The sequence below is a fragment of the Vidua chalybeata genome, chromosome 15, assembly GCF_026979565.1.
Source record: "Vidua chalybeata isolate OUT-0048 chromosome 15, bVidCha1 merged haplotype, whole genome shotgun sequence".
In the NCBI taxonomy this organism is placed as follows: Eukaryota; Metazoa; Chordata; class Aves; order Passeriformes; family Viduidae; genus Vidua; species Vidua chalybeata.
In genome coordinates, this window is record NC_071544.1 from 6,748,972 (window position 1) to 6,774,488 (window position 25,517).

The window sequence follows — 25,517 nt, forward strand, 5'->3', positions numbered from 1 at the left end:
CAGGTCTTAAACCTCTTCACAGACTTCTAAAATATTATATGGCAGTGGTGGTTTTGTATCAGTGTCTGTAAAACTGTCAATCACAGCAGACTGGTTTAGCTTCCAGTCCTTCTACATGTTGCCCAAGACACGCACTCACATTCACTACTGTGCTGAAGATGTAATCATTTTTAGCTATTTTTAGCTATTGTTAAAGCATCTATTTTCCGTATTTTCAGATTCAGCTGAATTTGGCTACAGCAAGTGTTTATAAGGAAAGGTTTAAAATGAAAAATTTAACTTGGTTTATGTTTTGTTTCATTCCTGTAAGTTCATGAAAACACTTTTTAAAAAAGCCCTTTGGAGTGCATTTATTGAGAGTGCTAACAATAAACCTTCTGGTTTGCAGTATTTACAGTGTTTTCTAGTTCACTGTGCTGAAAAATTGTAGTGCAATTTTTGCATTACACAACTGATTGGATTCAAGTCGTGAGTGACCATGAGGCTTATTGTCCTTTTTAAAATATTTCTAGTTGCAACAATATGGCCTCACAGCCAGTTGTCACAAAAATTACCAGAAACAGAGACCAGTGGTAGCAGCTCTGGCAAAGAACCAAAAGCTGAAATGTAGCACCCAGTCTAGAATCTGTTTCTTCAGTAGATCATTGAGGAATATTGTTAAATAAATTGATAGTGGATATACATCTCCAGGTCTATCAGAATAGATTGGTGTTATTAACCAAAGCTGAGTTACACCACAAAAAAATAAAAAAAACTCGTGGGTATGGAGAGGAATTGTATGATAGCCTGAGGGAGGACAGCAAAGTGTAAAGAGATGAAGGAAACTTTTGGCCAGTAAGGAAAAGAAAGATAATTATAGAAACAAGCATACATCATTCATTTTGAACAGCCTGGGCTTGAAGTGCAACATTTATAGTTACTAGAGCTCTGGAGGAGTCTAAGATGTGATCAGATGATTCAGATAAGCCTCTGTAACTTAAGATGATTATTTCAATGTTTGTCTTTTTTTTTTTTTTTTTTTTTTTTTTTTTTTTTTGAGCTGGAATTTTGTATGACTATGTTTCTTTATATTTTATTTACTGGAGGTTATATAATCTACTTCTGTATCTTTTTTCACTCTGGTTATGTATATTTGCGTTAGCAGTGAGCAAAAGCATTAGAAACAAACAGAAAAGGGAGAAATAGCTACAGCTATTCTTCTGCATCAGTTATAGGGTTAGCTTGAGTTGATCTGATTTATTTGAAAGTATCTAGCTATATCTAAGTGTAAAGGGTTTAATCTTGGAATTATGTGAATGTTAGAAGGTTTCTGTTTTGTTTTACATTCATTTTTTGCCACTCCTCTCCTGTCCCATCCCCTTCTCTCCTTTTTTAATTTTTTTAACCATTCTATGCATCTCTGAATGTGAAATCTAAGGCACTTGGAGCATGATTTTTGCCTGTTGCTATTACTCAGCTCCTGTTGGTTTCTGCTATAGCTAACAAATCTCAAGAGAAGGACTAAACAACCATTACTGAAATGTTATTTGACTAGGTCGGTTTTAGCTTGAGCTCACTTCATTTTTTCTGCCTGTGTTTTATTGTATATAATTGTCATCTGTTTATATTCCATGTGATATCTCTTCCCCAGCGATTGCTTTTATAAATGATTGCTCTAAAATCTCACTTTAAATTAAAAAGCTCAATTCTCTTCTCAGTGAGTAAGATTAGGAAATCATGGATGCCCTCCAGCCATCTCTTTAAAAAAACATTAACTCAAAACCCCCAATCCTATTGCTCAATTAGACTTGAGAAATGGAAAAAATAGGTCCTTGTTCTGTAGTACCCCATGAGGCACCCATATTTGTGGTTTTTCAAAATTCTTACACAATTTTTTTCTGTATTTTGTCTGCATGGTAATTTCACCCAGAAGGAAGTCACTTCTGGAATCAAGCACTCATGATGTAGTCATCTTCTCATCACTATCTGTCAATGTTTAAAAACAAACATGTGAGGTGCTAGAAATGTCAGCAGTTTTGCTTATTGAGTAGCACTCCTGAGCATTTTTTTTTCAAATTTAAAATACTTTTTTTTTAATTGGTCTACTAGCATGAGCTATAAATTCAAGTTAGGCTGAACATAAACTCATGTTAAGCTGAATATAAATCCTTATTAGAATTAAATCTATCAGGGAATGTTTTCATTCTCATCTTCTCCATCTCAGTACACAGAAGAGCTCTATAATGAAGTGTTCCTGGTGTTGGGCTGGAAGCCAGGAACATGGAATGCTTACCCCAGCTAAAAGACTAGTGTCCTATTTGCTGTGGTAAGCCAAGATATCACTATGCAAGTGATATCTTCTCTGCATGTAAGTGTAAGCCATTTTTACAACATTAACAAGCACATAAACGTCCCTTATTATTTGTGTTTGATGAAGACTGGGTACGATGCTAAACCATCTCATGATGGAGGAGGAAACAATCCCTAACCATTACTTAGGGAATGACTTCGCATTGTGCTTACCAGCAACATTAAAGCCCTTATTGTTGGTAAAGCAAGTGGGTCAGGTAAGTCCTCATTGTTTAGGGAGCCAGTCAAAGATAAATGTGAAACTAGTATAGTTTTATTCTGAGTGTATCAGTAATTCTTACTTCTCTTAGATCATGGAAGTATCATTACTGGAATGCTTTTAGATAGAAATACATCTGAAGAAAGAGCTGAATGAACAGAAAATAGCTGCTCAATACACATGTCTTTAATTACATCATGATGTAGCTAACTCATTCACAAAATAAGAGTAAGCAAATGGTGAAAATTAAACTGGTTTTTGTTGTTTCTTTTTTAAACAATGCTTCTGATTTAACTTCATTTTTAATGCATGGTAACCAATAGTAACCCATGTGTTCCCACATAAACCAACTTATATCATGCAAGACGCTGTTTGCACTCATGCTCATAAAACAGACTGTGCAGAGGTGGATGTGGAATTTAGTTCTGATAACAGGGTAGATGTGTGATACATTAAGAATGTAAGTGGTAAACTAATGTCTCTATGTCAGCTGAGTAGGAAAATCATCAACAAGTGTTCTGCAATTCCCCTGTCAAATTCATTTGTTTTGATGGACTTTGGTGGTTGGTACTATCAGGACAGCTTCATGTCAGGGTCTTCTTAATCCCATGGGACATATAAGCATGCCAGCTTCTGGGTAAGGACTGCCAGCACCTGTGCTCTAAAATGCACCCAGGCAGGGTTTCACAACTCACCCCATGCCTGTTTACCCTGGAGAAAAGGAGGCTTGTGGGGAGACCTTATCACTCCCTGCATCTCCCCGACAGGAGGTTGTAGCCAGCTGGGGGTCAGTCTCCTCTGCCAGGTAACAAGGGATAGCACAAGAGAGAACAGCCTCAGGTTGCAGCTGGGGAGGTTTAAGTTGGATGTTACGAAAAATTTCTTCACTGGAAGGGTTGTTGAGCATTGGAACAGACTGCCCAGGGAAGTGCTGGAGTCACCAGCCCAAGTATTCCAGCCATGTGGATGTGATACTTGGGAACATAGTTTAGTGGTGAACATGGCAGTGTGGGGTTAATGACAGGACTCAATGATTTTCGAAGCCTATTCCAGCCTCAATGATTCCATGATCCTGTGCCCTTACCCTGCCATGCTGTATTCCAAGTCCACTTCTCAGTGCCTCTGCTGTTGTAACAGCCTTGTATTTCTCTGCACTGCACAGTGATGTCAGTAACTCATTCTCCATGGAGTCATGGCTTGTTATTATTGTCTAAATAAAACTCTAGTTGTACCATACAAAAAGTCAGATAAATTAGCCATAGATGCCTGGTCAATTAGATAAATGGCTGTGGAAGCTAAACCAAGTAAAAGGGAGCTGGGGGCAGGTCAAGAGGAGTTCAGACCCTGACAAGCCTCTGTCCTGAGGCCGTGCAGACTCAGTGCAAAGCAGTGCCTGTGGTGTGTTGCTGGGCCACAGCTGCAATTCACACATGGTGCTTCCAAAAATCATCACATAAATTGTGATGCAAAGCTGTTACATCTTACTTGCCTATTTATGCCCCACTTTTCCAGAGACAATTTCAATAAGAAATGCTGGGGTCCTGAAAATTCTCTAAAAAGCTTACTTTGGATATGTAGTCCATAAAAAGAAAATCTCACTATTCAACTAGATTCAGCTATCTCACTATATTCAGCTTGATAGGCAAGAATTTCTGAATATTTTTCTGAAAATATTGTGAATTGTTTTAAAGGTCCTAACTAATAAATATGATGGTGAATCTGTAATTTTATTTTAGTGAGAAGAAACTGTGTATGGGCTCACTCAGTGTCTTATCTTTTTTCTTTTTTTTTATCAATCTCCAATAAGTAAAATGTAAGGCACATAACATGCAAATTCTACCTAGCTCTGAAGTTTTTGACGTTTGAGTGGGCTAGGCATAATGATCACTGCAAAGCCAATCTTCCCATCCCTTGCATTTCAATGTGACTATTAAGGCTTGTCAAAACACCAGGAAAGTAGGAGCAATTTCTATTCCATACACATACAAACATGTATCTCCCAGAATTCTTTTTTTCCTCCACAAATATTTTGGCATACCTTTTTTTACTCTCGTCAGCATTATAGAATTTTACTTTATAAATTGTCATTGCTCTGATTATGGTCGAAGAAGTTTTTCCTTGTAAAAGGAATGAAAATTTTACAGAGAAAGATATTAGAAACTTCTTTTATAAGTAGATGCTATGCAGGGCTAGAGAAAGCTGGATGCCTCATCACTGGAAAAGAGCAAGAAGAACAATAACCAAGTAAAAGCAGAAGCTATAAGTGGGTTTGATTAATGAGTATAACTGGCTACAAGGGTCAGTAGTGGTATGGCTATAACCATAGACATATTCCAAGAGCATCATTTTGAAACACTGCATTGGGAGCCAAGTTTATCCAGCACTATTACCAATTTATTTCTGAAATTTCTGAAGAGAAGAAATCATATTCAGGTCAAAGAGATGTAGACTCATGTAACTAGCATTTCAAAATATGTTTAGCAATGGAATACAGGGTGCTGAAGATGCTACAGAGAATGATACAAAGTCCAGAAAAATATACAGTGATGAAAATATTTCCTTCAGTTTGAGAGATTATATAAGAGGATTTTCTTTTCTCCTTGTCTCCTCATCTCCTGCAGCTCTGTACTGTGGCTACGTCAAAGGATCCACTAAATGTGCTGCAGAGACTGTTTCAGCTGAAAACCTAGGTGTCCTTATATTCAGGCCACAATGTCCAGGTCCTCATCAGGTTTCCTTGGCTCCATCAGAGCTCTGTAGAGCAGCCACTATGGCATGACAGCAAGGAGCTTTAAACACCAGGCAGGGATAGGCAGATGTTACCATCTGGCATTAGCAGGTCACCTTGGATTAGTCCATGGCCAGCTGTGTGGCTCCTCAGAAGAGATGTAAGCACCAGCTACATGTGGGGTCATTTATGGAGATTGTACTTGTAAGCACTGAAGCAAGGTCCACACAGGAATTCAGGGTAGCTGCCCAAAGCATCATGGCAACTCAGAACAGGCTCATTGGCAAAATGCAGAGGGTTTCAGACCCCATTTTCTATGATACAGAGAAGGCACCATGAGGCTTCAGAGATTTTGTTGGTTGTTTGTGGATCTTACCCAAACTACTTAATCAGGAACTCTTTAAAAACAAGAGTCTTCCCATGACTTGAGCAGATGCTGATGGGACCATCAGGTAAGGATGGACACCTGTAAACCCCTAAAATTAATGGAAGATGAGCAGAAGCTAAGGATGAAGACGTTTTACTAATCGTAGCATATCTCCCACATGGATAAATCCATCTTCAGTTTTCCCTTGCTACCGATCCAGCAGCTTTTTATGAGCTACAGACTTATGCAGAAGAACTGACAGAGTATTGATAAGAAGAAATTCCACTGGAAGCCACTGAAGTAAAACTCTGCATGCAATTTATCCTCCTGAGATCCTGGGGAATTTGGCAAACACACCTCAGGATAATTTGTTTAATAAAAAACAGGTGCTATTCTAAGCTCTACAGTTTTTCAGGACAGATTACCAAAGAAATCATTTAGAAGAGAGGACATAAATGGAATACATTTGCTGGCAAATGTTGCATTTTTAGCTTATATCTGTCAGATTTTCCAGGATTATGCTTTCCATACTGCCAGCTGCTCAGTATTCCAATCTTTGTGCAGAAATCCATGTTGGTAAACATTTAAACACAAATGAAAGTGTTTTCCTGAATAAAGGTTTGAATGCTTAAAACCTTGCAAAACTGAAGCCCAGCTTAGCTGCCTCAGCCTGTTTTCTGAGGTGTCACTGCAGACATGACATCTTTGTTAAAGAAATACATTGTTTACCTACCACTTGGAATTGCTGCTCGTTAACTAAAATGAGAGGTCCGATTTAAAATATACACTGTTTATGATTGGAGGTAATTTGACTATTAAACTTCTGGGCTTTTCATTAAATCCTTTCATTACTATTTTATTGAGGGGCTCAGAACATTGCATATGCAGGTAATGATTGCAGATAACAAATGTTTCTCATTTTTTAGTCTGAATATACGTTGCATTGAATTTAATCACGTCTGTACTTATCTACTATAGAGAGATTAAGAGAGATAGAGCCTTGGGGATGGTAACAGAAGAATTTACTCTACAGATATAGTACCTTTCCTCTTTCATTTTTTCCCTTCCTTAATGAATTGTATAATTAGAGCTGCTCACAATTTTCCCTTCTAGTATTCACCATAAGCCTTCACATACTCAGAACTTTTTCAAAGTTACCACAAGAGCTGAATTTCTTGGTTTCTGGCCAAAGATTAATTTTATTTCAAAGCCTGAAATAAAATCCACTTTTTGAAATCAGTAAGGCTAAAATTATTCCTATTTCCTTGTAATATCAAATCTATATATGGGTTTTTTCACACATATAATTCCTAGATGACAGAATAGTAAATTTTGGAACTCATTATAGAAATAATCCTTATTAACAGGTATACCAGAGTAAAAGTGGTTGGCTATTAAGTGGTTAAAATGCATTAAGTGGGTAAAACAGTGGTTGAAAGTGGTCGGATATTAATAGCAGGTAATTTGGAATTGCTTAATTTAATTTCAGAGTAATGAACTGTCCCTGGAGGTGCTGCTGGCATGTGGTGAGAGGAAAGATACGCTGTCCTCACCTGGACAAAATATCAGTACCTTAGATTTACAGCCTTTTGACATAAAGGAGGCAGAGCTGTGGATCTGGATCACAATAACCAGTGCAAAGAAGAATATTTTCATGTTGTTCACCATTTAAATACGGGTTTCAGAGCCTTGTTAGTTGAGCTGGACATGGAATTCAGGAATTTGGCCTGAAAGATTTGTCATGACTTTAATCTCGTGTGCTACATTAGAGCCTTATTAAGGTTTTAAGTAATTTTAAGTGCATGCTATAAGTCCTTAAAGCAGCTTAGTGAGGTTTTTTAGCATTTCCTTTAGAAACCAGGAAATAAAATGAGAAAAGTCATTGTTAATTTATTGTTCTTGCCCCAAAGAGCTTACAAATATCCAGTATGTTTATTCAATACAATGTGGTCTGTGAATACTGGTCAATTATTTGGCTTCATTAAAAGAGTAGTAATATTAGTAATTGCATTCCAAGGGCCTCCAAGTATTTTACTGCTGGTAACCTTCCCCTCTTCCAAATCCTCACCTTGCCAGAAAATAGTGACTTCTTTACTCCATGACAAAACAAAATTTTAATACTCAAACACATTTGAGCCCTCATAGGCTAGAGGGGCAGAATGCATCATTTAAGTTACATATAGAGAAGCCAAAAGGTGTCTTTTCAGTATTCAAGTTCAGCTACTAAGACAGTTCTTGGCAGTGTAAATTTTATTACATGGGTCACACACCCCATCTTCCTTCTGAAGACACTACCAGCTTCCTCACTTGTGTTCTTCAAGTGTGGAATGGCTCTGACTCCCAAAACATATACCAGGCTGTCTTCACTTCATGCAAATGGTTGCTCTGCATTTCTCATCTTTGTTAATTTGACCATAATAACTCATCTTCCCAACCCCTGCACTTCTTTCCTATTTGAAGCATAGCAGGCTTCTTGTCACTATATTATAAATGTTGTGTAATTCCAGTTTTCACAATTCACTTCCAGACCAGGTTCAGTTCTGTCTCTTATTCATAGCAAGTGTACAACCTTCCTGCACTCTTAGCTGAAGTCCTTATTCCTTGAATTAAGTAACTCTAAGGGCTATCAGTAATTCATCTAAGAAGGTCAAGCTGACTGTAATTTTAATTATATATCAATTATTTATTGGCATTCTTCATTCACTGACATTTGTGTGCCTGTTTGCATTTCCTGTTTTATCTGTATGGGCCATGGCATCACAGTTCTCCTGAAAATATTGTCCATTCACAAACTAGGAATGAGCTGATTGTTTACATATAGAATTATGTTATTGATTTTTGGGGGGTCAGGTGATTATTTTTCTGCACAGAGAGTCAGTTCAAAAGCTTAAATTTTAGAAGAATGTCTCTTAGGGATATAAAAGTAGAAACCAGAGGCATTGATCAGGGTAGCAGAGGGGAAAAGTCATTACAGACTTCTTGATAATCTGGTTTCCCTTGCCTGCTTCCACATCTGCTGTCCACCTGATTGCAGCCCTTTTAGTGTTAATTTGTAGTGTGAAGTCTCTTGTGTCTTCACCAGTTTTTGGAGAGGAAAAGCAGAGTACAAACTCTACTACCCTTCCATGGGATGTACACAAAATGTCCAAGAGATGACTGATCTTGGGGCCTGGTTATCATGGGCACATCTCATTCTGCTTTGGTGACACCCTTCTCCACCTCTAGCAAACATACCTGTGGTTCAGTAGGTCCCAGAAGTGCATTACTTAATAACATATTGACTAATACATTGATTAGTTTAGTAAGGCTTTCTAGCATTATCTAATTAATTGCTCTTAATGGTTTTCTTTCTCATTCTTCCTCCTGCTATCTTTTTTCTCTCTCTTGGAAAATAATCTAAGGGAATTAAATGAAAGTGGAATTTAGTGGCTAATCCTCAGTCGGTTGCAGCAGGCAGAGTTCTGTTTGGATCTGAAGAGATCTTGTGGATTAACAAAAGCTTCATATGACCAGAACATGCTATTTGTGTTACACAATATAACATTGAGCAACTACTGAGGGAAAACACTCATTTCCACATATCATACACTTTTTTGGGGGGAGGAATTCTGGCAGAAGATTATTAGGGGTATGTATGAGATCCCCTTTAAGGTGCATTTCTCATCAATGTATAGAACCAGAAGTCTTTTTTCAGCAGAACACAGAGCATTTAAAAAGTTGAAGAAGATAAATAGCTCAGAAAGAAAGGTAGTCTTTATCTCAAGGGTTCACATCAAAATCCAAGATGACATTCGGTAAAAAATACAATTTCATACATGACTACTTGCATCATTTGAAAAGAGCTTATTCAAGCATAAAAAGTAAATAACTTCTTATTCCATCCCTTCCAAAAGATCATTATTATCCTTCATTTATTTTAAATAGCTTTTTTACATATATCAGTCTTCTATTTCTGGTAATAATCTGTGTATGTTGGTTTAGGTATGGTAAAAATGATATTTCTTTAATGTTTTACTGGCTGTCTGCAAAAAGATGAAAGTTCTACCTTGTAAGACTAATATTTAGTTTCATACACAATGGCCAGACTTCATAGCTAGGCCTACACATTGTGTTGTTCTTTACTGAATATGTGTGAAAATGCCCTTCCAGTAGATCTGAAAAAATAGAACTGATCCTCAAGATACAAAAATCTGTTTTAAACAGAAGTGATTTTCTTTTTTAGTCGTAATCAACTGTTGCATTAAGATTCTTGTATGATTTACTGAATTTCTATTGCCTACTATCACTTTAGAGTAACCATAATGCAGTCACTACTCTGGGTCAAACGAGTGGTATTTTGTGCCATGTATTTTACATCTGGCAGCTGCCAACAGCAGAAAATAAGAGCAAAAGATAAGGGCAGAAATATCCCTGGTAAAATCTCTCCTCTTCCAGAAACAAGCAGCTAGAGATTTCCTATAATGAAACACTATCACTAAGTTTAATGGTTTTTAAAATATTTTTCTTCTCTTTGAATCTATATAAGTATTTGGCCTCTGCATCACCTCACTTATTAAAAAGAAAAACATTTTCATAAGTTTTCAGCCAGGGATAATATCATTGCATGTTCTATGTCCTTTATATAAGAGAACAAGTAAAGCTGCTGTAGTCAACTTTTTCTGTGTTGCTTAGGACATCACATGAAAAAACATTATGCAGCTGAGGTAGTCATTTACATGGGAAGGTATTTGTTACATTTCTCTTCTGCTTATGCAGTCACTGGTGGTTTTCATCAGCATTAAAGCCTCCTTTTTTGACAGCAGTTGTGTTAAAAATATTACTGTTATATAAATAAGAGGATATCACCGTGTGTCAGACTGAATACCCAATATTCAGTCTGACAAGACTCGCATATTAATTCTCCATCACAACTATACAAATACCCCAGAATGACACTAGATATAATCCTCACTATTCTCTCTATAGTTTTCTTCAACCTACCACAATCACCCCTCTTTTACCTCAGTTTGTCTGAGCCAGTTGGCAGGTGTTGGAACTTGTGAAAATATGTATCTCCCTCTACCCACTCTTTTTTCATATGGATGAAAAAAAAAAGTATAGTCCTTTTGTAAATCTCTCACATTGAAGGAGATGGTTACACATTCTGATATAAATTATGTTCTAACCACTTCATATGCAAAATGTAAAAGCAAGTAATATTATTTTCTGTTTTGCTGTTTTCTTCACTTCTTGGCTTAATGCAAAGCTAAATTTCTTCTTAATTAAAAGAATCAAATAAGCAGGTTATTCTGGACGTTAAAATAGGAAACCTGACCCAATTCAAACAGCAAAGCTCCTACTTACTGCACCAAAGCTCTTCTGAGGTAGGTGCTCACCTAAATAAAATGCCTGTAAAGACATTACACCTGCAAAAGTATACATTCTAGGTGAATTCAGACTCTCACACTCGGCTCCTTACAGCATCATGACAATCTAGGCCACAATCCATTATCACAAGGAAGCATGCAGTGAATGCTGTTTAAAGTCATCAAAAGTCACCAAATTGAGTCTAAAAAAATCAGTGCATCTAGAATGGACACTTTATACTGTTCCTTTCTCATCTCTCCATCACCTAAAATATCTCTTCACCCTGGTTTTTGTGTGTTGGATATTTTCCCTAGGGGCAGTTGTAGTCCCTAATTTCATTGGTGCTCAATGAGTTTTAGTCTCAGGATCTTCCTTACCTAATAATAATTATAGACACCTGACTATGGTGGTGGGCTCTTTTTTTCTGGAATTTATGATTCTCTGGTACTTTCTGAAGTCTTTTTAGTCATTGTATAAGAAACAAGAACAAGAAACATATCTTGTTCTAGGTAGACAGCTTCCTGCTTTGAGCCCAGAAAGTTTACATCTACTTCCAGTGAAGTTATCTGTATGCCCATTTCTATCATCAGCTGTCATATCTTTTCTAAAAAGAGAATGGATACATCTCTTTCACCTATATTCTCAAAAAGCCTTCCTGGTGCTTGTTCAGAAGTTCTATTCACAGAAAACAGATCGTTTTCTAGAATGGAGAAAATCCTTTTAGTCCAGAGGGCCAGGGAAAGACTTATGTGCCACTTAAGATCAATTTACATTACAGTCTGTGGTCTGAAATGGAGTGTGACGTTTTAGCTGATGATCTGTGCAGAATAAAAAAGAAGAAATGAAGGAAAAAATATTTAGAGGTATTGTAAATCAGCTGGAATGTAGGTTGAGAGCTTTCTGCAAAAGCATTATGCAGTGTAAGAAACACTTTTTGAAGATCCTTACTGAGTTATAATTTAACTTTGGGTGTTTTCCCACTACTTAGATAAGCACAAAATTACCTGTATGAATCTATACTGGATATGCCCTGGCTTTTCTCAGCAATGGACTGACTTCAGTGGAACAGGAATTACTGAGAGGATAAAATGAGGCCTGTCATGTGAGAAGATTCCCAGAACTGCTGAGATTTTCAGCATTAGGTGTTAGATATGATGTTGGTTTCTTACTAGGCAAAACTGGGAAAATGGAAAATTGTATCTTATTATTCATATTAAAAGAAATTTGTATTGCAATATAAATCTGTTATAAAAAGTAGAACACTAAATAGGCTATGGAGCATGACAAAAAAAAAAAAAAACAAAACAAACCTTCTTCAACACTGACATCCTGTATCAGGTTTTGGGGTTTTTTTTCTTAATCTCTGTGTTTATATGTATGTGTCCAGATTCTTTTCAGTGGTGCCCAGTAATAGGACAAGGAGTTATGGCCATAAACAGAAATGCAAGAAGTTCCACCTCAACATGAGGAAGAATTTCTTTATGTTAAGGTTGGCAGAGCCTTGGAACAGCTGCCCAGGGCAGTTGCTGGAGTCTCTCACTCTGGAGACATCCCAAACCCACCTGGACACGTTCCTGTGTCACCTGCTCCAGGTGACCCTGCCTTGGCAGGGGGGGTTGAACTGGATGATCTCCAGAGGACCATTCCAACCCTAATGATTCAGTGATTCTGTGACTTTCTGAGCTTGAATTCACATTAATTCACCCTCCAGCTTCCACTTTGTTCTTCACTTGCAGTCTTACACAAGTCACTGCCAGCCTCACACAAGCCACCTCTCTTTCTGCATTAAAGGTTTCTGTGAGTGGAGCTGCAGGTGCCCTGGTTCAGAGAACCCCAGTACACTCCAATTATCCCCACGAATGCTAAAAAGTAAGTAATCAAATGATCAGCCTAATAGAATGTAGGAATATATATGTAGGAATACATGGAACTTTTACAGCTGGAGTGGCTGACACTCAGTGTAACAAGGGCAAGGCTGAAGGGTCCTGAGCCAGTGCATCTCTCTCTGCAGGACAGTGCCAGGCACAGCTATTGACCTTAAAACTGCCTCTGCTTTGCAGCTTACTGGAATGTATGTCTGCAAGGTACTGTAAAAAAATCATCCATCCTGTAAGTATGTGCATCTGTTACTGGTCAGCTGTGTCTAATGCTTTATCTAATAATTTCATAATTCATTATTCGATTCACAATTCAATTCTCTGTTGGAGAAAGTGATGGTCATTACTTAAGCATATAGGAGTTTAATTGTACTGGGATTGAGACTTGGAAAGACTTCCCTTTGACCAAACATTTGCTTCTTTTCCCTTCATCCATTCACTCCTCTTCTTCCCTTTTAAATTTTTGTGCAACCATTATAGAATTTAATGACATATGTCAATAGTATGAATGTAGCATAAATGAAAACAATGCAAGCACAGTCCAAGTCAACAAGATACGTTTTCCATATTATCATTAATCTTTAATATTTTAAACCCTAAAGACCCTAAAGCATGGTCATGAAGAAGACATATAATATGATTAATATGGGAAATAGTATATTAAAAGAGCAGATTATTTTCCTAAGGTATTTTTACTGTAGTTAGTTTCTATAGTTTTTTTACTACCAGCTTCCACTTTTTAGATTTTCAAAGATTCAAACTTTCTGAAAGAAATCTAATATGGTTTTCCATACTCACTGGAGTATTTTGGAATACATGAGTTTTGGCTTGCAGGTTATGTTTAGGTGGTTTATTCACTACAGCAGAAATTAGTCAAAGGGTTTCATCCCTGTTTCTAAATCATATATTTTCGAGTAGGGAAACAGTGACTGTCGTCTTTTTTTGTCCCATCAAGTTATTAATAATAGAATTTAATCTAATTTTCAAATCGACTTTAGGTCAGTAGTTTTGGTACTGTTTTTATAACAATAATAGCTGTTCTAAGTTTGTGTCCCAGCATTGCAGTTCCCAGCAGTCAGGAATGCAGCATGGCCATGAAAAACTCATAGGTAGGCCTTGCTCCCCCTGGCATGCTCAAGTAGTGCAGGTCCTGTGTCCACACAGCTTTAGCTCTGCTGATACAAACACTGGAGCACAAAGAATATTCCCTTTCATGGTATCATAGACAAAGTCATATTTTAAAAGGATTTAGATCCACATCTTCTATCATGACACTTCTTTAAAGGGGACCAATCCTTGTGAGGTGAGAAATTGCCTCTTGCTGAGCAACTCCTTATTCCAGTGATGGGACCTCTGGCTTAGTGTTAGTGATATACACTGTGTGAAATTATTGGAAATGTATGAATAACTATGGCTGCAGGATTAACACCAAACTGATATTGGCAAGTTTTACAGTAATTCTAAGTGACTGTCCATCTGAAGGATATTCTCTTCATCCTTGCTATTATATCACATCACTTTACAAGAGCAAAAGAATTTTATTTATACCCATGTTCATTACTTTACTAATAAAAATGCATATATTCACTTAGTCACCAGACTATTTTGATGCTAAAGTGATTGCTTTGTTTATGGGGTTTTTTCGATCAGTCTTGACAGTCTTCAATTTTAGGCATGTAGTTGCAGCATAAAAATATTGCCACGAAACTCCTTGGACACAAAAAAGTGAAAAAAAGTCCCACATTTCCCATCTGAACATTATTTTCCACTGTATTATGTAGCTTTTGCTGGAAATTTGTTAAAGCTCTACAAAAATAACTGATAAACCCCATATATATTGTGTGCAGAATACAGCTTTAAATAATTTTGAAACTTTGCTGGTGAGTTCTATTACATGTAATGCCTTAAATACATGTTTTATGTTGAATAAGGACCATCAAATAATTAGTTCTGATTAAACCACATCAGGTGTACAAAGGTATTTCCTTAAATAATTTTAAATTGTCTCTTGATCTGAAGATTTTTTACGTGCAATTTTCAGAAATTGGGAGCTTGATCAGACTGATTTTCACTGAACACAGTTCCAAGCCCATGTGATGGACTGCACACTGCTGTGACACTGATCTGAGGGGTAAGAGGAGGAGAGAATTTTGGGCAAGAATTTGCAATCCAGTTATGAATGTCAAGAAACCAACTGGAAAAAAGCACTACCTAAAACTTTACTGTGCCCAGTTGTAAGGATGTACTTTGTGCATTTGATAAAACTGATACAAATTCTCTAAAGATAAAATACCACAGTGTCGTAAAATGACATTTTTTCTGAATTCATTCATGATTTACTGAAGTCAGTGCTAGAATTTTAGCTACTTCCATTAATGCCTGAGTGATGTCTTAACATTCCTCTTCTTTCTTCAATCTTCTAAATATTAATGATTTTGCAACCATAAATTTCTCTCTATAATAATTTTTTGTATTAATAGGGTTCAAACTTCTGCACATTAATGCTAATCATTACTTTCATCAAATTCTGCAAATTCTTAAACCTCTGTGTATTCTGATTGATGCCAACACATTTATTCAGATGTTTAACATGGAGCATCTTTGTTAGTGTTCAGTTGGCCTTTCAGAATTTCAGTGTCCAAGAAAAGTGATGCAAAATACAATAATATTCCCCTCATTCTGAAGTGTTTGATGAGTATTTAACAAAGAAAACCTTTAATCTTGGCTATAAATAATTGGTATCTAAGTTCAACTTTTATAACTCTGTCTTGGTCCTTGAGTTTCCAAAACTAATAACAAGGCTTCTTCCACAATGGGAGGAGGAAAATGTCCTGCTGGTTAGAATTAAAATCTTATATGCATATTGACTCATTTAAAATGTTTTTGTAAAGCACTAAGAATAATTTTCCCTTTACTTGTAGCTATTATTTCTTGGTCTATGACTTATTTTTCAAAATTATGAGGTCAGGAGGCTGTCAGAAGAAACCATCTTGACTATCAGATAGCTGTGAACAGAATACAGAACTTTTTGTTGAGATAAAACTATAAATTGCATTATGAAGGGTTTCTTTTAAAGCTTATGAAATAATTTTGGCAAAATTCCTCTCAGGCAATGCTTTTCTGAAAGATGAGTGAAAAAAGGGAAGTGTGTTAAAATAAGTATCTGGGATTATTTTAGTGGAAGTTTTATGTCAAAATAATATGAGAGCCCATCATAAAATCCTGTAAAAATTGAATTTTCCATTTCTGCATTCAGGTAGTAATCATTACTGGTTCTATAAGGGTCAAAAATACCTTACACCTGTCTTACTCCCAACACGAAAGTACCCTCATGGTAGGCTCATCGAGTTTTATCTCATTTTCTACTCAATTTTCAACCATTTTTAGTTTCTTCTCACAGGAATTATTTACAAAGTTCTTTCTGTATGAAAAAAAGTTACTTGGAAACCTAGCAACTTTTCATTTCCCCAGCCAATCATTTTGGCCTTTTATTTGGCTTAGAACTAAGATCCTACCATTGCAGGTATGAAGTCTGATTTTTCTTAAATTAAAAAAAAAAAAAAACAAACCAAAACAAAAAGTAACAGAAAAACAAACAAACAAACAAACAAAAAAAAGAGAATGAACCCACTTTTTGGTTTGGTAGTGTCCATGTAAAAGGAAGGAAGGGGAAAGAAGGTAAATTTGAGGAGCCTGTATGAATCCAGCGTTAGTAGTAGCAAAGAGAGTGGGCACAAACTTCTGGAAGATGCTAGTGACAACATGCCTGTGCAGCTGTGGGGAGGGGTCTGCTGCCACTTGGAAGGCCACACACTTTGCCGTGCAGAGATTTTTGCTCATCTAACCTGTTAAATGCACAGTCCACACGTTTTTGCAGGAATGTCTGCTCCAGCGCAAAGCTTGGCACTGCAGCAATTCTCCCGCCCTCCACTTTCTGCTCATCCACAGATGAACTCCTGCTTCCTGTGCTGTCGGGATTTTCACCCCTTTCCGTTTAGGTGCATGATGCACACATGCAGCATGCACAGCGCGTCTGCCAGCAGAACGAGTCGGGTGTGTTGGAAACATTCAGCTGCTGCGAACCCCAGAACTATCGCATCCATCCCCTGGGAAGCCGCGGCCGCCCGCACGGGAGGGATGCGTGGGGCCGCGGGCTGGGAGGGACCCAAGGGGCCTGTGAGGGACCCAAGGGGGCTGTGACGGACCCGGGGAAGCCGTGCGGAGCCGGGGAAGCCGTGCGGAGCCGGGAGGAGCCGTGCGGGACCCGCATCCCTGTCCTTGGTACCCAGCCCTGGCCGCGCTCGCCGCGCAGCCCCGCACAGCCATGATGGGGCTGCCCGCTCCGGGAAAACAAGCAGGAATGCACGGACATTGTGCCCGCAAAACACAGCCGCCGTAGAGCTCCGTGCACCGGAGCAAGCAATTAATTCAGAGATAAAAGGCTTCATTAATATGGCACCAAATTCTATGAACACTCCGGCATGTACCACCATCACACACACCCGCTGCTCACCCTCCCTCTGTCCATGTCAGAGCGACAACAATTGTAAGAGAAATAAAACATTCTAAGATCTCAGCTGCTAGAGATAGATGGATGCAATGCCACTATCCAAACCTCTGGCATTCTCACGACAGCTCAGCAAATTCGCAGATTCTTCAACCCCCCCCCCCCAGCCCTCCCTCTCCCCCCACCCTCCCAAACAGAATCAGAAAGCACATCTTACCACTGGATGAGAGAGAGGAACAGAAGTGCCCACACCATCATTCTGAGAGAAAATGCAGGATTCAAGAATGCAGTGATCCCCAGGCTTGTTGGATTTGGAGGAATCATCTCTATTCCAGCCCCCCCCACCCCCCCCCAGCTTTTTTCCCCCCTTTCCTCTTGGTTGCAGATGGATCCGTCCCCTTCTTTAATTTTTTTTTTTTTTTTTTTTTTTTGGTAGTAGTTCTCCCTCCTCCCTACCAGGTCCCGTCAGTGGGATGAGACATTGCGCCCAGCTGCGGGAATTAATATGCAGGGGGAGAGAAATTAGATCTGCACAAGCCCTTTGCAGATATAATCAGAAAACGTCAGCTCAGGCAGCAGCTTCCAAATCTAGGGAAATAATATAATTGGGAGAAAAGGAAAAAAATGAAACCCAAACAAAACACGAAAATCACAGACACTCACAGAATAAAAACAGTCAAGGAAAGGAGCACATACACATTTACGGAGCCGCTGACACACATGCAGGAAAATCCAATAAAGCAACAAAGAGTAAATGAGAGGGAAAAAAAAAAAAAAAAGAAAGAATAAAGCAATGGAGCTTCTGCCTGAATGCAGATTAACTCTGAGGTCAAAGTGGAAATGATGCACTCTGCTGCAGCACAGATTAACACATGCGTGGTGTCAGCCAGGGTGCTTTTTAACCTTTGACTACACATATGCAGGCAGCCTGGATTTTCATTTTGGAGCTGAGAAGGATTTGGCAGGCATAAAAAAGGAGGTTGGAAGGAAGAGCTTGCCCTATGCTGCGGAGCATCCTCATTTTTCTAAACAGCGTGGAAATCGTGATTGCAAATGGGGAAAAAAAATGAAAGGTTGGATGGGGGAGTGGAAAAGGGAGGGATGGTTGTTGCTAAGTAACCCAGGAAATGGGGAAAGCAGCATTGGTGGAGTCAGTATGAATGAGGTGATTTGGTGTCTGATAGGATCAGGGGGAGTATGCAAGTTTTTTATCTCCCCTCCCCATAATAAAAGAGGTTACACAGACAGGAAACACTTCCTGGCCAGAGGGGAAACACTACAGGACTATGGAAGATGAACGCTGCCAAATTTTGGAACCAGAATCCCAAATTCTGTTGTCCAAAAATGCAATTTAGCAACTACTAGTGGAGTAAAAAAATTAGGGAATCTCATGATTCCTAAAGTAAAAGCACTTCAGTCTAAAATAGGTACTTGGACTACGATCTGTGATATTATTTTTACCTCTCCTATTTTTTCTGTCTAGATCAAAGTAAATATAGACAATAACAAGCCTATCCAAAGACATTTATGAACTGGGAGATTGAGCAAATTTAATCACAAGGAACATGTTTTTTTCCATCCCAAGCCCACTTTTGTAAAACTTCAAGGAGAAATAAATGAAAAATTATCCTAAAGAAAACTTAAATTATGGGAAAGTGAAATAAAATAGAAGCATCAAAATTTCCCGCTGGACTTAGTCTTGTCTGAGCCAAATTTGACACTTGGATTCTGCTCAAACCTTCTATTATCCTGGACAATCTGTTATTTCCCAATACCCAAATGCAGAATGAAATTTATCCATCAGAATTAGATACGGTAGTGGCTTTCTCAGAGTCTAAAAACACAGATCCAGCCTTCAGCCATCAAATTAATTTTTTCTGTTTCCAAACACAATGCACTTCACTTTAACAGTAATCAACAGATGAATGTTATTAGTTGAATTAAATACATCTTGGTTCCTGGATAGTTGGATGATTATTGGAGCCAATATCTAACCCAGTCACTGTATTTTTATCAGTGTTTACAAACAAAGTAACAAGTTGCCAACCTGTCACTTAATATTTCCAGTCAATGATCTTATTGTTAATTAAGTTATTCCACCAACTTGTGCAATACAGCCTCTTCAGTGATAGAAAGCTATAAAATATTTTTAAAACTCTCCCCATATCTCTCTTCCTCTCAGTGTTTATATATATGTATGTATGTCTGTATGCATGTTCAAATATCAACATTTGCTCATGGTTCAATTCACTACCTGTAAACACGACACTTCTGTGATTTTATTGCTGTAATCTCTCTCATCAGTTATCACAACATTCCTTTGAAGGGTGAAAATGCTGTGTATATTTTGGTGAGGGAATCAAAATTGTTGATAGCTAAGAATTTGAACTGTGCAAACACTTATTTATTGTCTTGGCTACAGTAACCATGTCTGCACAAGTATGACAGCTTTACTCTGCCCTTTTTTACTGAAAATTTGTTCTATTAGCAAAGCCTTCTTGTCTGAAAAGAGCTCCTGGATCCCTACAAAATTCTTATGCACTTTCATTCCAGAGGGTCACCTCATTTTTCCTGCTAAGAGAGGCAAGAGGTCTGCAATAGAAGAAAAACCTATGGGTGTGAAAGCTTGAGAGATTTTTCCAGGCTTCCCATCACACAGATGGTAAGTCAAAAAGAATTGGGTACTGTAATACTAATCCTGGATTGCTCTGAGATGTAAAAGATGCAGAAGACCATTGATAGTATTATTCTTGTGGGTACTTTATTAGCTGTGCCTTCTATTCACATTGTTAATTGGTTATCAGTGGGTTTTGATAGCCAAGCATACTCTGAAGATTGTGTAGATTTTTCTGCATATTAAAACTTGCAGCACCATATTATGATCAATTTTTCATTGCAGACACATCAGCTTTAATTTTTATTTCAGCTGCCTGCAATTGACATTTAGGCATGGACTTAGGTAGTAATAGGTAGGGCATTAGGATCTTTGGCCTCTGTTACAGTCAGTAGACCACACAATGGCCAAGTCAGGCTTTTGAGTGCTCCTAGATAAGATTATTTCAATGCTAAAATACTTGATCCCAATAGATAATACTTATCCACCAATAATCAAGCAATACCAATTTGGTTCTAAGTAATTTTAAATGCAAATTTGTCCTTGCAATTTTTTGCAACCTCGGTCTGAAGGAAGGGAATGTAACCCCACATTTTATGCTTCAAGATTTTCAATATTACTATATTATACTGATAACCTCTGCTAGGAAAAACTTTGTTTATCTGTAGCAGATAGAACTGCCACAGAAAAACAAAAATGTGCCAGGCTGTTTTCTCTCTGAACACACGTTGTCTTTGAAGCACACTGTTCTTCTTTCTGTACCCACAAACTCTATCAGATGCTGATATTTTAGGATTCCATCATAATAAATTATCACAAAGGATCAAATTTACATGAGGACACTGCCTAGTGCGAAATGTTTTCCTGACACCTTTTGTGTGATAAACCAATCCCACATAGTAACTTGTCCCTGGGCACAAATGTGGTATCTTCACAACAAATCATTTCAAGTTTTTGAAAAAATTGTCTTATGAAGAATAATTAAACACAGAAGTCATTGTTCCAAAAAGATGCATTTTGTATCAGACTAGAATATTATAAGAGTATCTTAGTCAATTTGGCAGACACCTTGTTCGTTTACAAAGGGGTTCTCAGCTCCTATGATTTCCCTACGTGTCCAAGGAAAACAGGGCTTTTCCTTACCCTAAAATTATTATTTTCTCTGTATCAAATATTAGATCATACATCAGAAAGGAAGATGAAAAAGATACATGTAAAAAAGCAAATGCAAAGTAGGTGTTACAAAAGATGCATAAAGTAACAAAAAGAATTCTGTCAATGTCAATATCTTGCCAGATTGTTTTTCATCACACATTCCTATCTGGAAATTCTTTCTGTTTCAGGTTGTTGTTTCTTGTGTTGCTTTAGACAAAAACAAAGCAAACCACCAAAAATAAAGTGCTAATTTCACTCTCTCTCAAAGGACACATGATTTGGGTAGAGGTAACTGGTTTATATGGGTCATGTTGAGGATGCTTTCTTAAAGGCATAAGAAGGAAACATCTAGGTAGTTAAATTTTCTATTATGCTTTATGAGACTATTTATTACATATCAAATAATGTTTTGATGCTTAGAAAAATACATTAACTACTGTTTTAAATTATTCTTATTCTGAAATAAAATATCCTAGTTATAAATAAAAATACTTTTGAACTGCATGAATCCACATATTTTTAAAAATAGCTTGTATAAAGCTATATATAAATATATATTTTATAATAGTAGATATAACATTGATAACATTTTGCTTTCTTCAAAAACTCTCCTAGCATATTTTAGCCCTGGGTGAATATCTTAATACTGAACTCCAGAGGAAAATAGTATCCAATATAAGGCATATTTTTGATGGAATTCTAGGATTTGATATAATCTCTATTTTTTTCCCCATGGTCTATCTTATAATACATTTTCTGGTCATCAACAGGTGTATAAATACATTCTGAAACATGGAAAACTAAAAATTAATCTTGAAACACTTCTAGGAGAAAGGCAGGTCATGGTTTTATGCATTTATTACTGTACATGTGTGTTCATGGTTGTGCATGGGAGGATTTCATTTAGAACACCCAGACACCTAGTTCTCTTTTAATCCATGTGCTCAAAACACAGTGAGTCTGTGAAGGAGGGGTATGGGGGTGGGCTGAACAAAAACTGCACTAGATAAGTGCTAGACTAAAATCATAGTTTGGAGATGATTATTGACTGAATCAACACAAAATCTGGACCTTTCAATGAGCTTTGTGATCCAAGTCCAACACCATTATTGCATCTGCACAAATACATACATTCATGTCAGAACCAAGTAGGTGAACTCAGAAGTATAGTGCACAGTGTATCCAACCATAGTTCTGTCTCTTTTTCCAAGTGTAACCTAAATATAACTATTTGTTGTAATATTAAAAAAATAGTCCCATCTTAATATTGAATCTCGCTGCTGCTTTTCCCTGGTAAATATTGGCTGGAGTCAGAAATATTGCCTATCATTGTGTAGAATGTGGATGCCACAGAATTTTGAAGTAGGGCTCTAAGGTATAATTACTTATTTAACTGGAAAAGTATTGTTTAAGCATTGTTTCAGTCCTATTTATTTGGAAGATGATTCACTTAAACTGTCAGAATAAAAGAAAAAAAGAGATTAAATGGGTTAAAAATAGTAATTCTTTCAAGAAACCCTTCAAGCTGAAGCCACCTTCTTAGAGTATTCAACTTACTGCATTTTTTAAAAAAGCCAAAATCTTCTGGTGCTTGGGAAATTATTTTTAAAGAATTATTTTAAAGCTTAGCAATTAAAATTGAGAAGTGTTTCTTAAAACACTTCAGGATTTAATGCAAAGTGAACATTTTTACAGGTAGATATTATTCAATCTGTATCACCAGGTTTCTATTCAAAGCAATCACTTCCCAAGTATTCCAAGTATACTTAAAATAAAGAATTCTGGTAGCCTAATACAACCAAAGCACAACCCTAAAATACTCTGTTTGCTTAGGTGCTTTGATCTTGTGCTAAAACAGTAAAGAAAACAAGTTGTTGGCTAAGAGCTCTCACACTGTGCTTAGATGTACAAGCTCCTGCCAGAACAGACTTACCAAATGTTGTTTTGTGCTGCAAACATCTAAGATACTGTTATCATCAAACTCTTGGAGCAAACTGCATTCCCCATCTCCCTGCCACTGACCTGATTAAGCTTCCTTACCCTGTAACATTACCTAGAGGGCCCAGTTCCTTCACACTAAATGCTTATGTGAAGAAATCACCATGCTAAGGCACTTCCTGAGGAATATGTGAATGGGTTTTTTTTCTGAACAGTTTTGTTAATGCCTAGGAGAAGTTTCTGTTTCCCAAGAGTTTTGAAGAAGCACGATTTTGAGGAGTCATTTATTGCTATGTATTCACATATATCAGTCTTGTGCACAATACTTCACATGTTTATACTAAGAGCTTAGATCTAAACCCCGTGTTCAAACTACAGCTTCCTCTCCATGCTTGCCTTGTGCTGAGTCTCTAAGTTTAAGACCACTTTAAAACTGTGCCAGACTCTGCTTCCTGTACTCAAGTACCAGCCAAAGGGGAAAGGAGAATGCTGGAGTTGTCCACCTCTCACTCCTGGGGTTGAGAGAGGGTGGGAATGCTGGGCTCTGCTCTGGGTTGATGACAGAATCTCTACATGAAAGTACAAGGGAATCCTTTTTACATAGTGGGACAAGTTGAATTCTATTGTTCATAAATATGATTATTACCCATGACCACTCAACCTACTTGCATCTTGTTTTGGATATTTACCTGCATGTAATTTGTAATTGTATATATTGGCTATTTAGCAATGAGAAAGGAAGAAATACCCTGTGCACAGTCAGCACTAAATACCAAAAGGAAAGACACATTTGAAATTTTGAAAGAGTATTTTTCCATTACTGTGTTCTAGTACAGTAATGAATATAGTAGTGAATATACGTGTATTGGAATGAAATGAAACAGGTCTTCTTCAAACCACCTATGAAACAGCACATTTCATGGACCAATATGCTTGCAAATGTAATTTCATCAGTATATACTCACATTTGGCAGGATTAATGAGTTCTGTAAATGATATGTTTTTGTTCCAAGTCATTGTATATACAATTTTTCTTATTTACTACTACAAAGGAATAATGCTCTTGAGGCTGCTACATCTGTTTATTTAAGCTATGCACATCTACAGTATTATTTTTATTCCCATATGAAGAATGAAAATTCTCATAGACCAGGAAATCATGGTTCATTCATTTATTAGTTTTTCACAATATATAATGCAACAAGAACATCAAAATCAGATGCTTGGTTTCTGCCTGATAAAAATAGCTTGGCTACTTTAAGGGAATGATTACTTTCAAAAAGAAGTGAATTATCAGTTTTCCTATGAATAGATGTATTTTTTTCAGAAGAGTAGTCTAGAAATCCTGACAAGAGGCCAAAGGAAGCAGTTTGAAATGCATGCTTAGGAAGCATCAACAAACCTTGATGCAACTGAAGAGTATATTTAACTGCGGTCTGAGCCCAGGGCTTTGCACAAGGAGGTGCAACCTTCTTTTCCATTATTGCAAGAAAAGGCCACTACCTGACAGAAAAGCCTCAGAATATCACTTTTCACAATTGTAATCTCTATATTTTCAGTAAAGATATTTTTACTGTTTCTGTTTTTCTCTCTTACCAAGAAAGTGAGATCTAAAAGTAAAGAAGGTGAGATTTGGCAGTATAAATCCTGAATTTGTTCAGCAGTGAATATTTTAAGACACCAGTCTCCAAAGCCTGTGTGATAGCACACACTCAGGGATGCCACTCCTTTCTATCAGACACAGCATCACTGACTTTCTGTAGTTGTTATCCCTTTTGTACAGAAAATCTGATTTGATATGTGTTGTTTTTCTGGCATTTTGCTTAGTGTTCACTAACACTGATCCAAAAGCTCTGTATTTCCAGGCCAGATTTGGTATTTCCTTTGGACAGTTTACATAATCTTAAGACCTATTTTGGTGTGTCATTATTTCATATGATTGCAATATTCAAAGTCTATTTTCAGCAGCAAAGTAACTGTGAGGAAATCTTCCTGCCATTTGTGTGCACATTGGGACACAAATATGGTTTCATATAGGCTGAGTGGAGCAGGAATAGCTACATGGGAATGGATCCAGGGTGCTGAGGTCTGTGAAAGCCTTACAGCTAGCCCTGCCAAGGGAATGTTATGTCCATTCTGTATAATCATTGCAAATGGTTTTCAATTCTTCCTCCAAAAAACAGGAAGTAATGGAAGTAAAAGGCCATAAAGAATGTTTTCTTCATGCAGAAGGAGGCAGCCCATTGTCTCTGTTTGAGAAAGAAGATAAAACAGGAAAAAAAGTCTGCTAACTCATTTTACTAATTCTGCAATGTAAGGTTACACAAGAGTATAGTTTTCAATACAGTATTCAAAATCTGTTTTTCATGTATGCATTTGAGCTGTAAGTCTGGCTTACTTTAATCTTTTTCACTTTACATAAAGCTGAAGAAGAAAT

The 25,517-nt window shown here is 37.3% G+C and overlaps 1 protein-coding gene across 2 annotated transcripts in view; it reads right to left on the reverse strand.

Moving 5' to 3' along the window:
- The window catches only part of GABRG2 (gamma-aminobutyric acid type A receptor subunit gamma2), a 64,854-nt gene extending 47,157 nt beyond the window's left edge, over positions 1 to 17,697 (reverse strand). The window contains exon 1 of one of the 2 annotated variants that reach the window (XM_053956605.1): positions 17,591 to 17,697. In XM_053956605.1, coding sequence (XP_053812580.1) covers positions 17,591 to 17,697 — 107 coding nt within the window. The remainder of the gene's footprint in view (positions 1 to 17,590) is intronic. The other variant, XM_053956606.1, reaches the window with a different exon arrangement.
- Between the last annotated feature and the right edge of the window lie 7,820 nt (positions 17,698 to 25,517).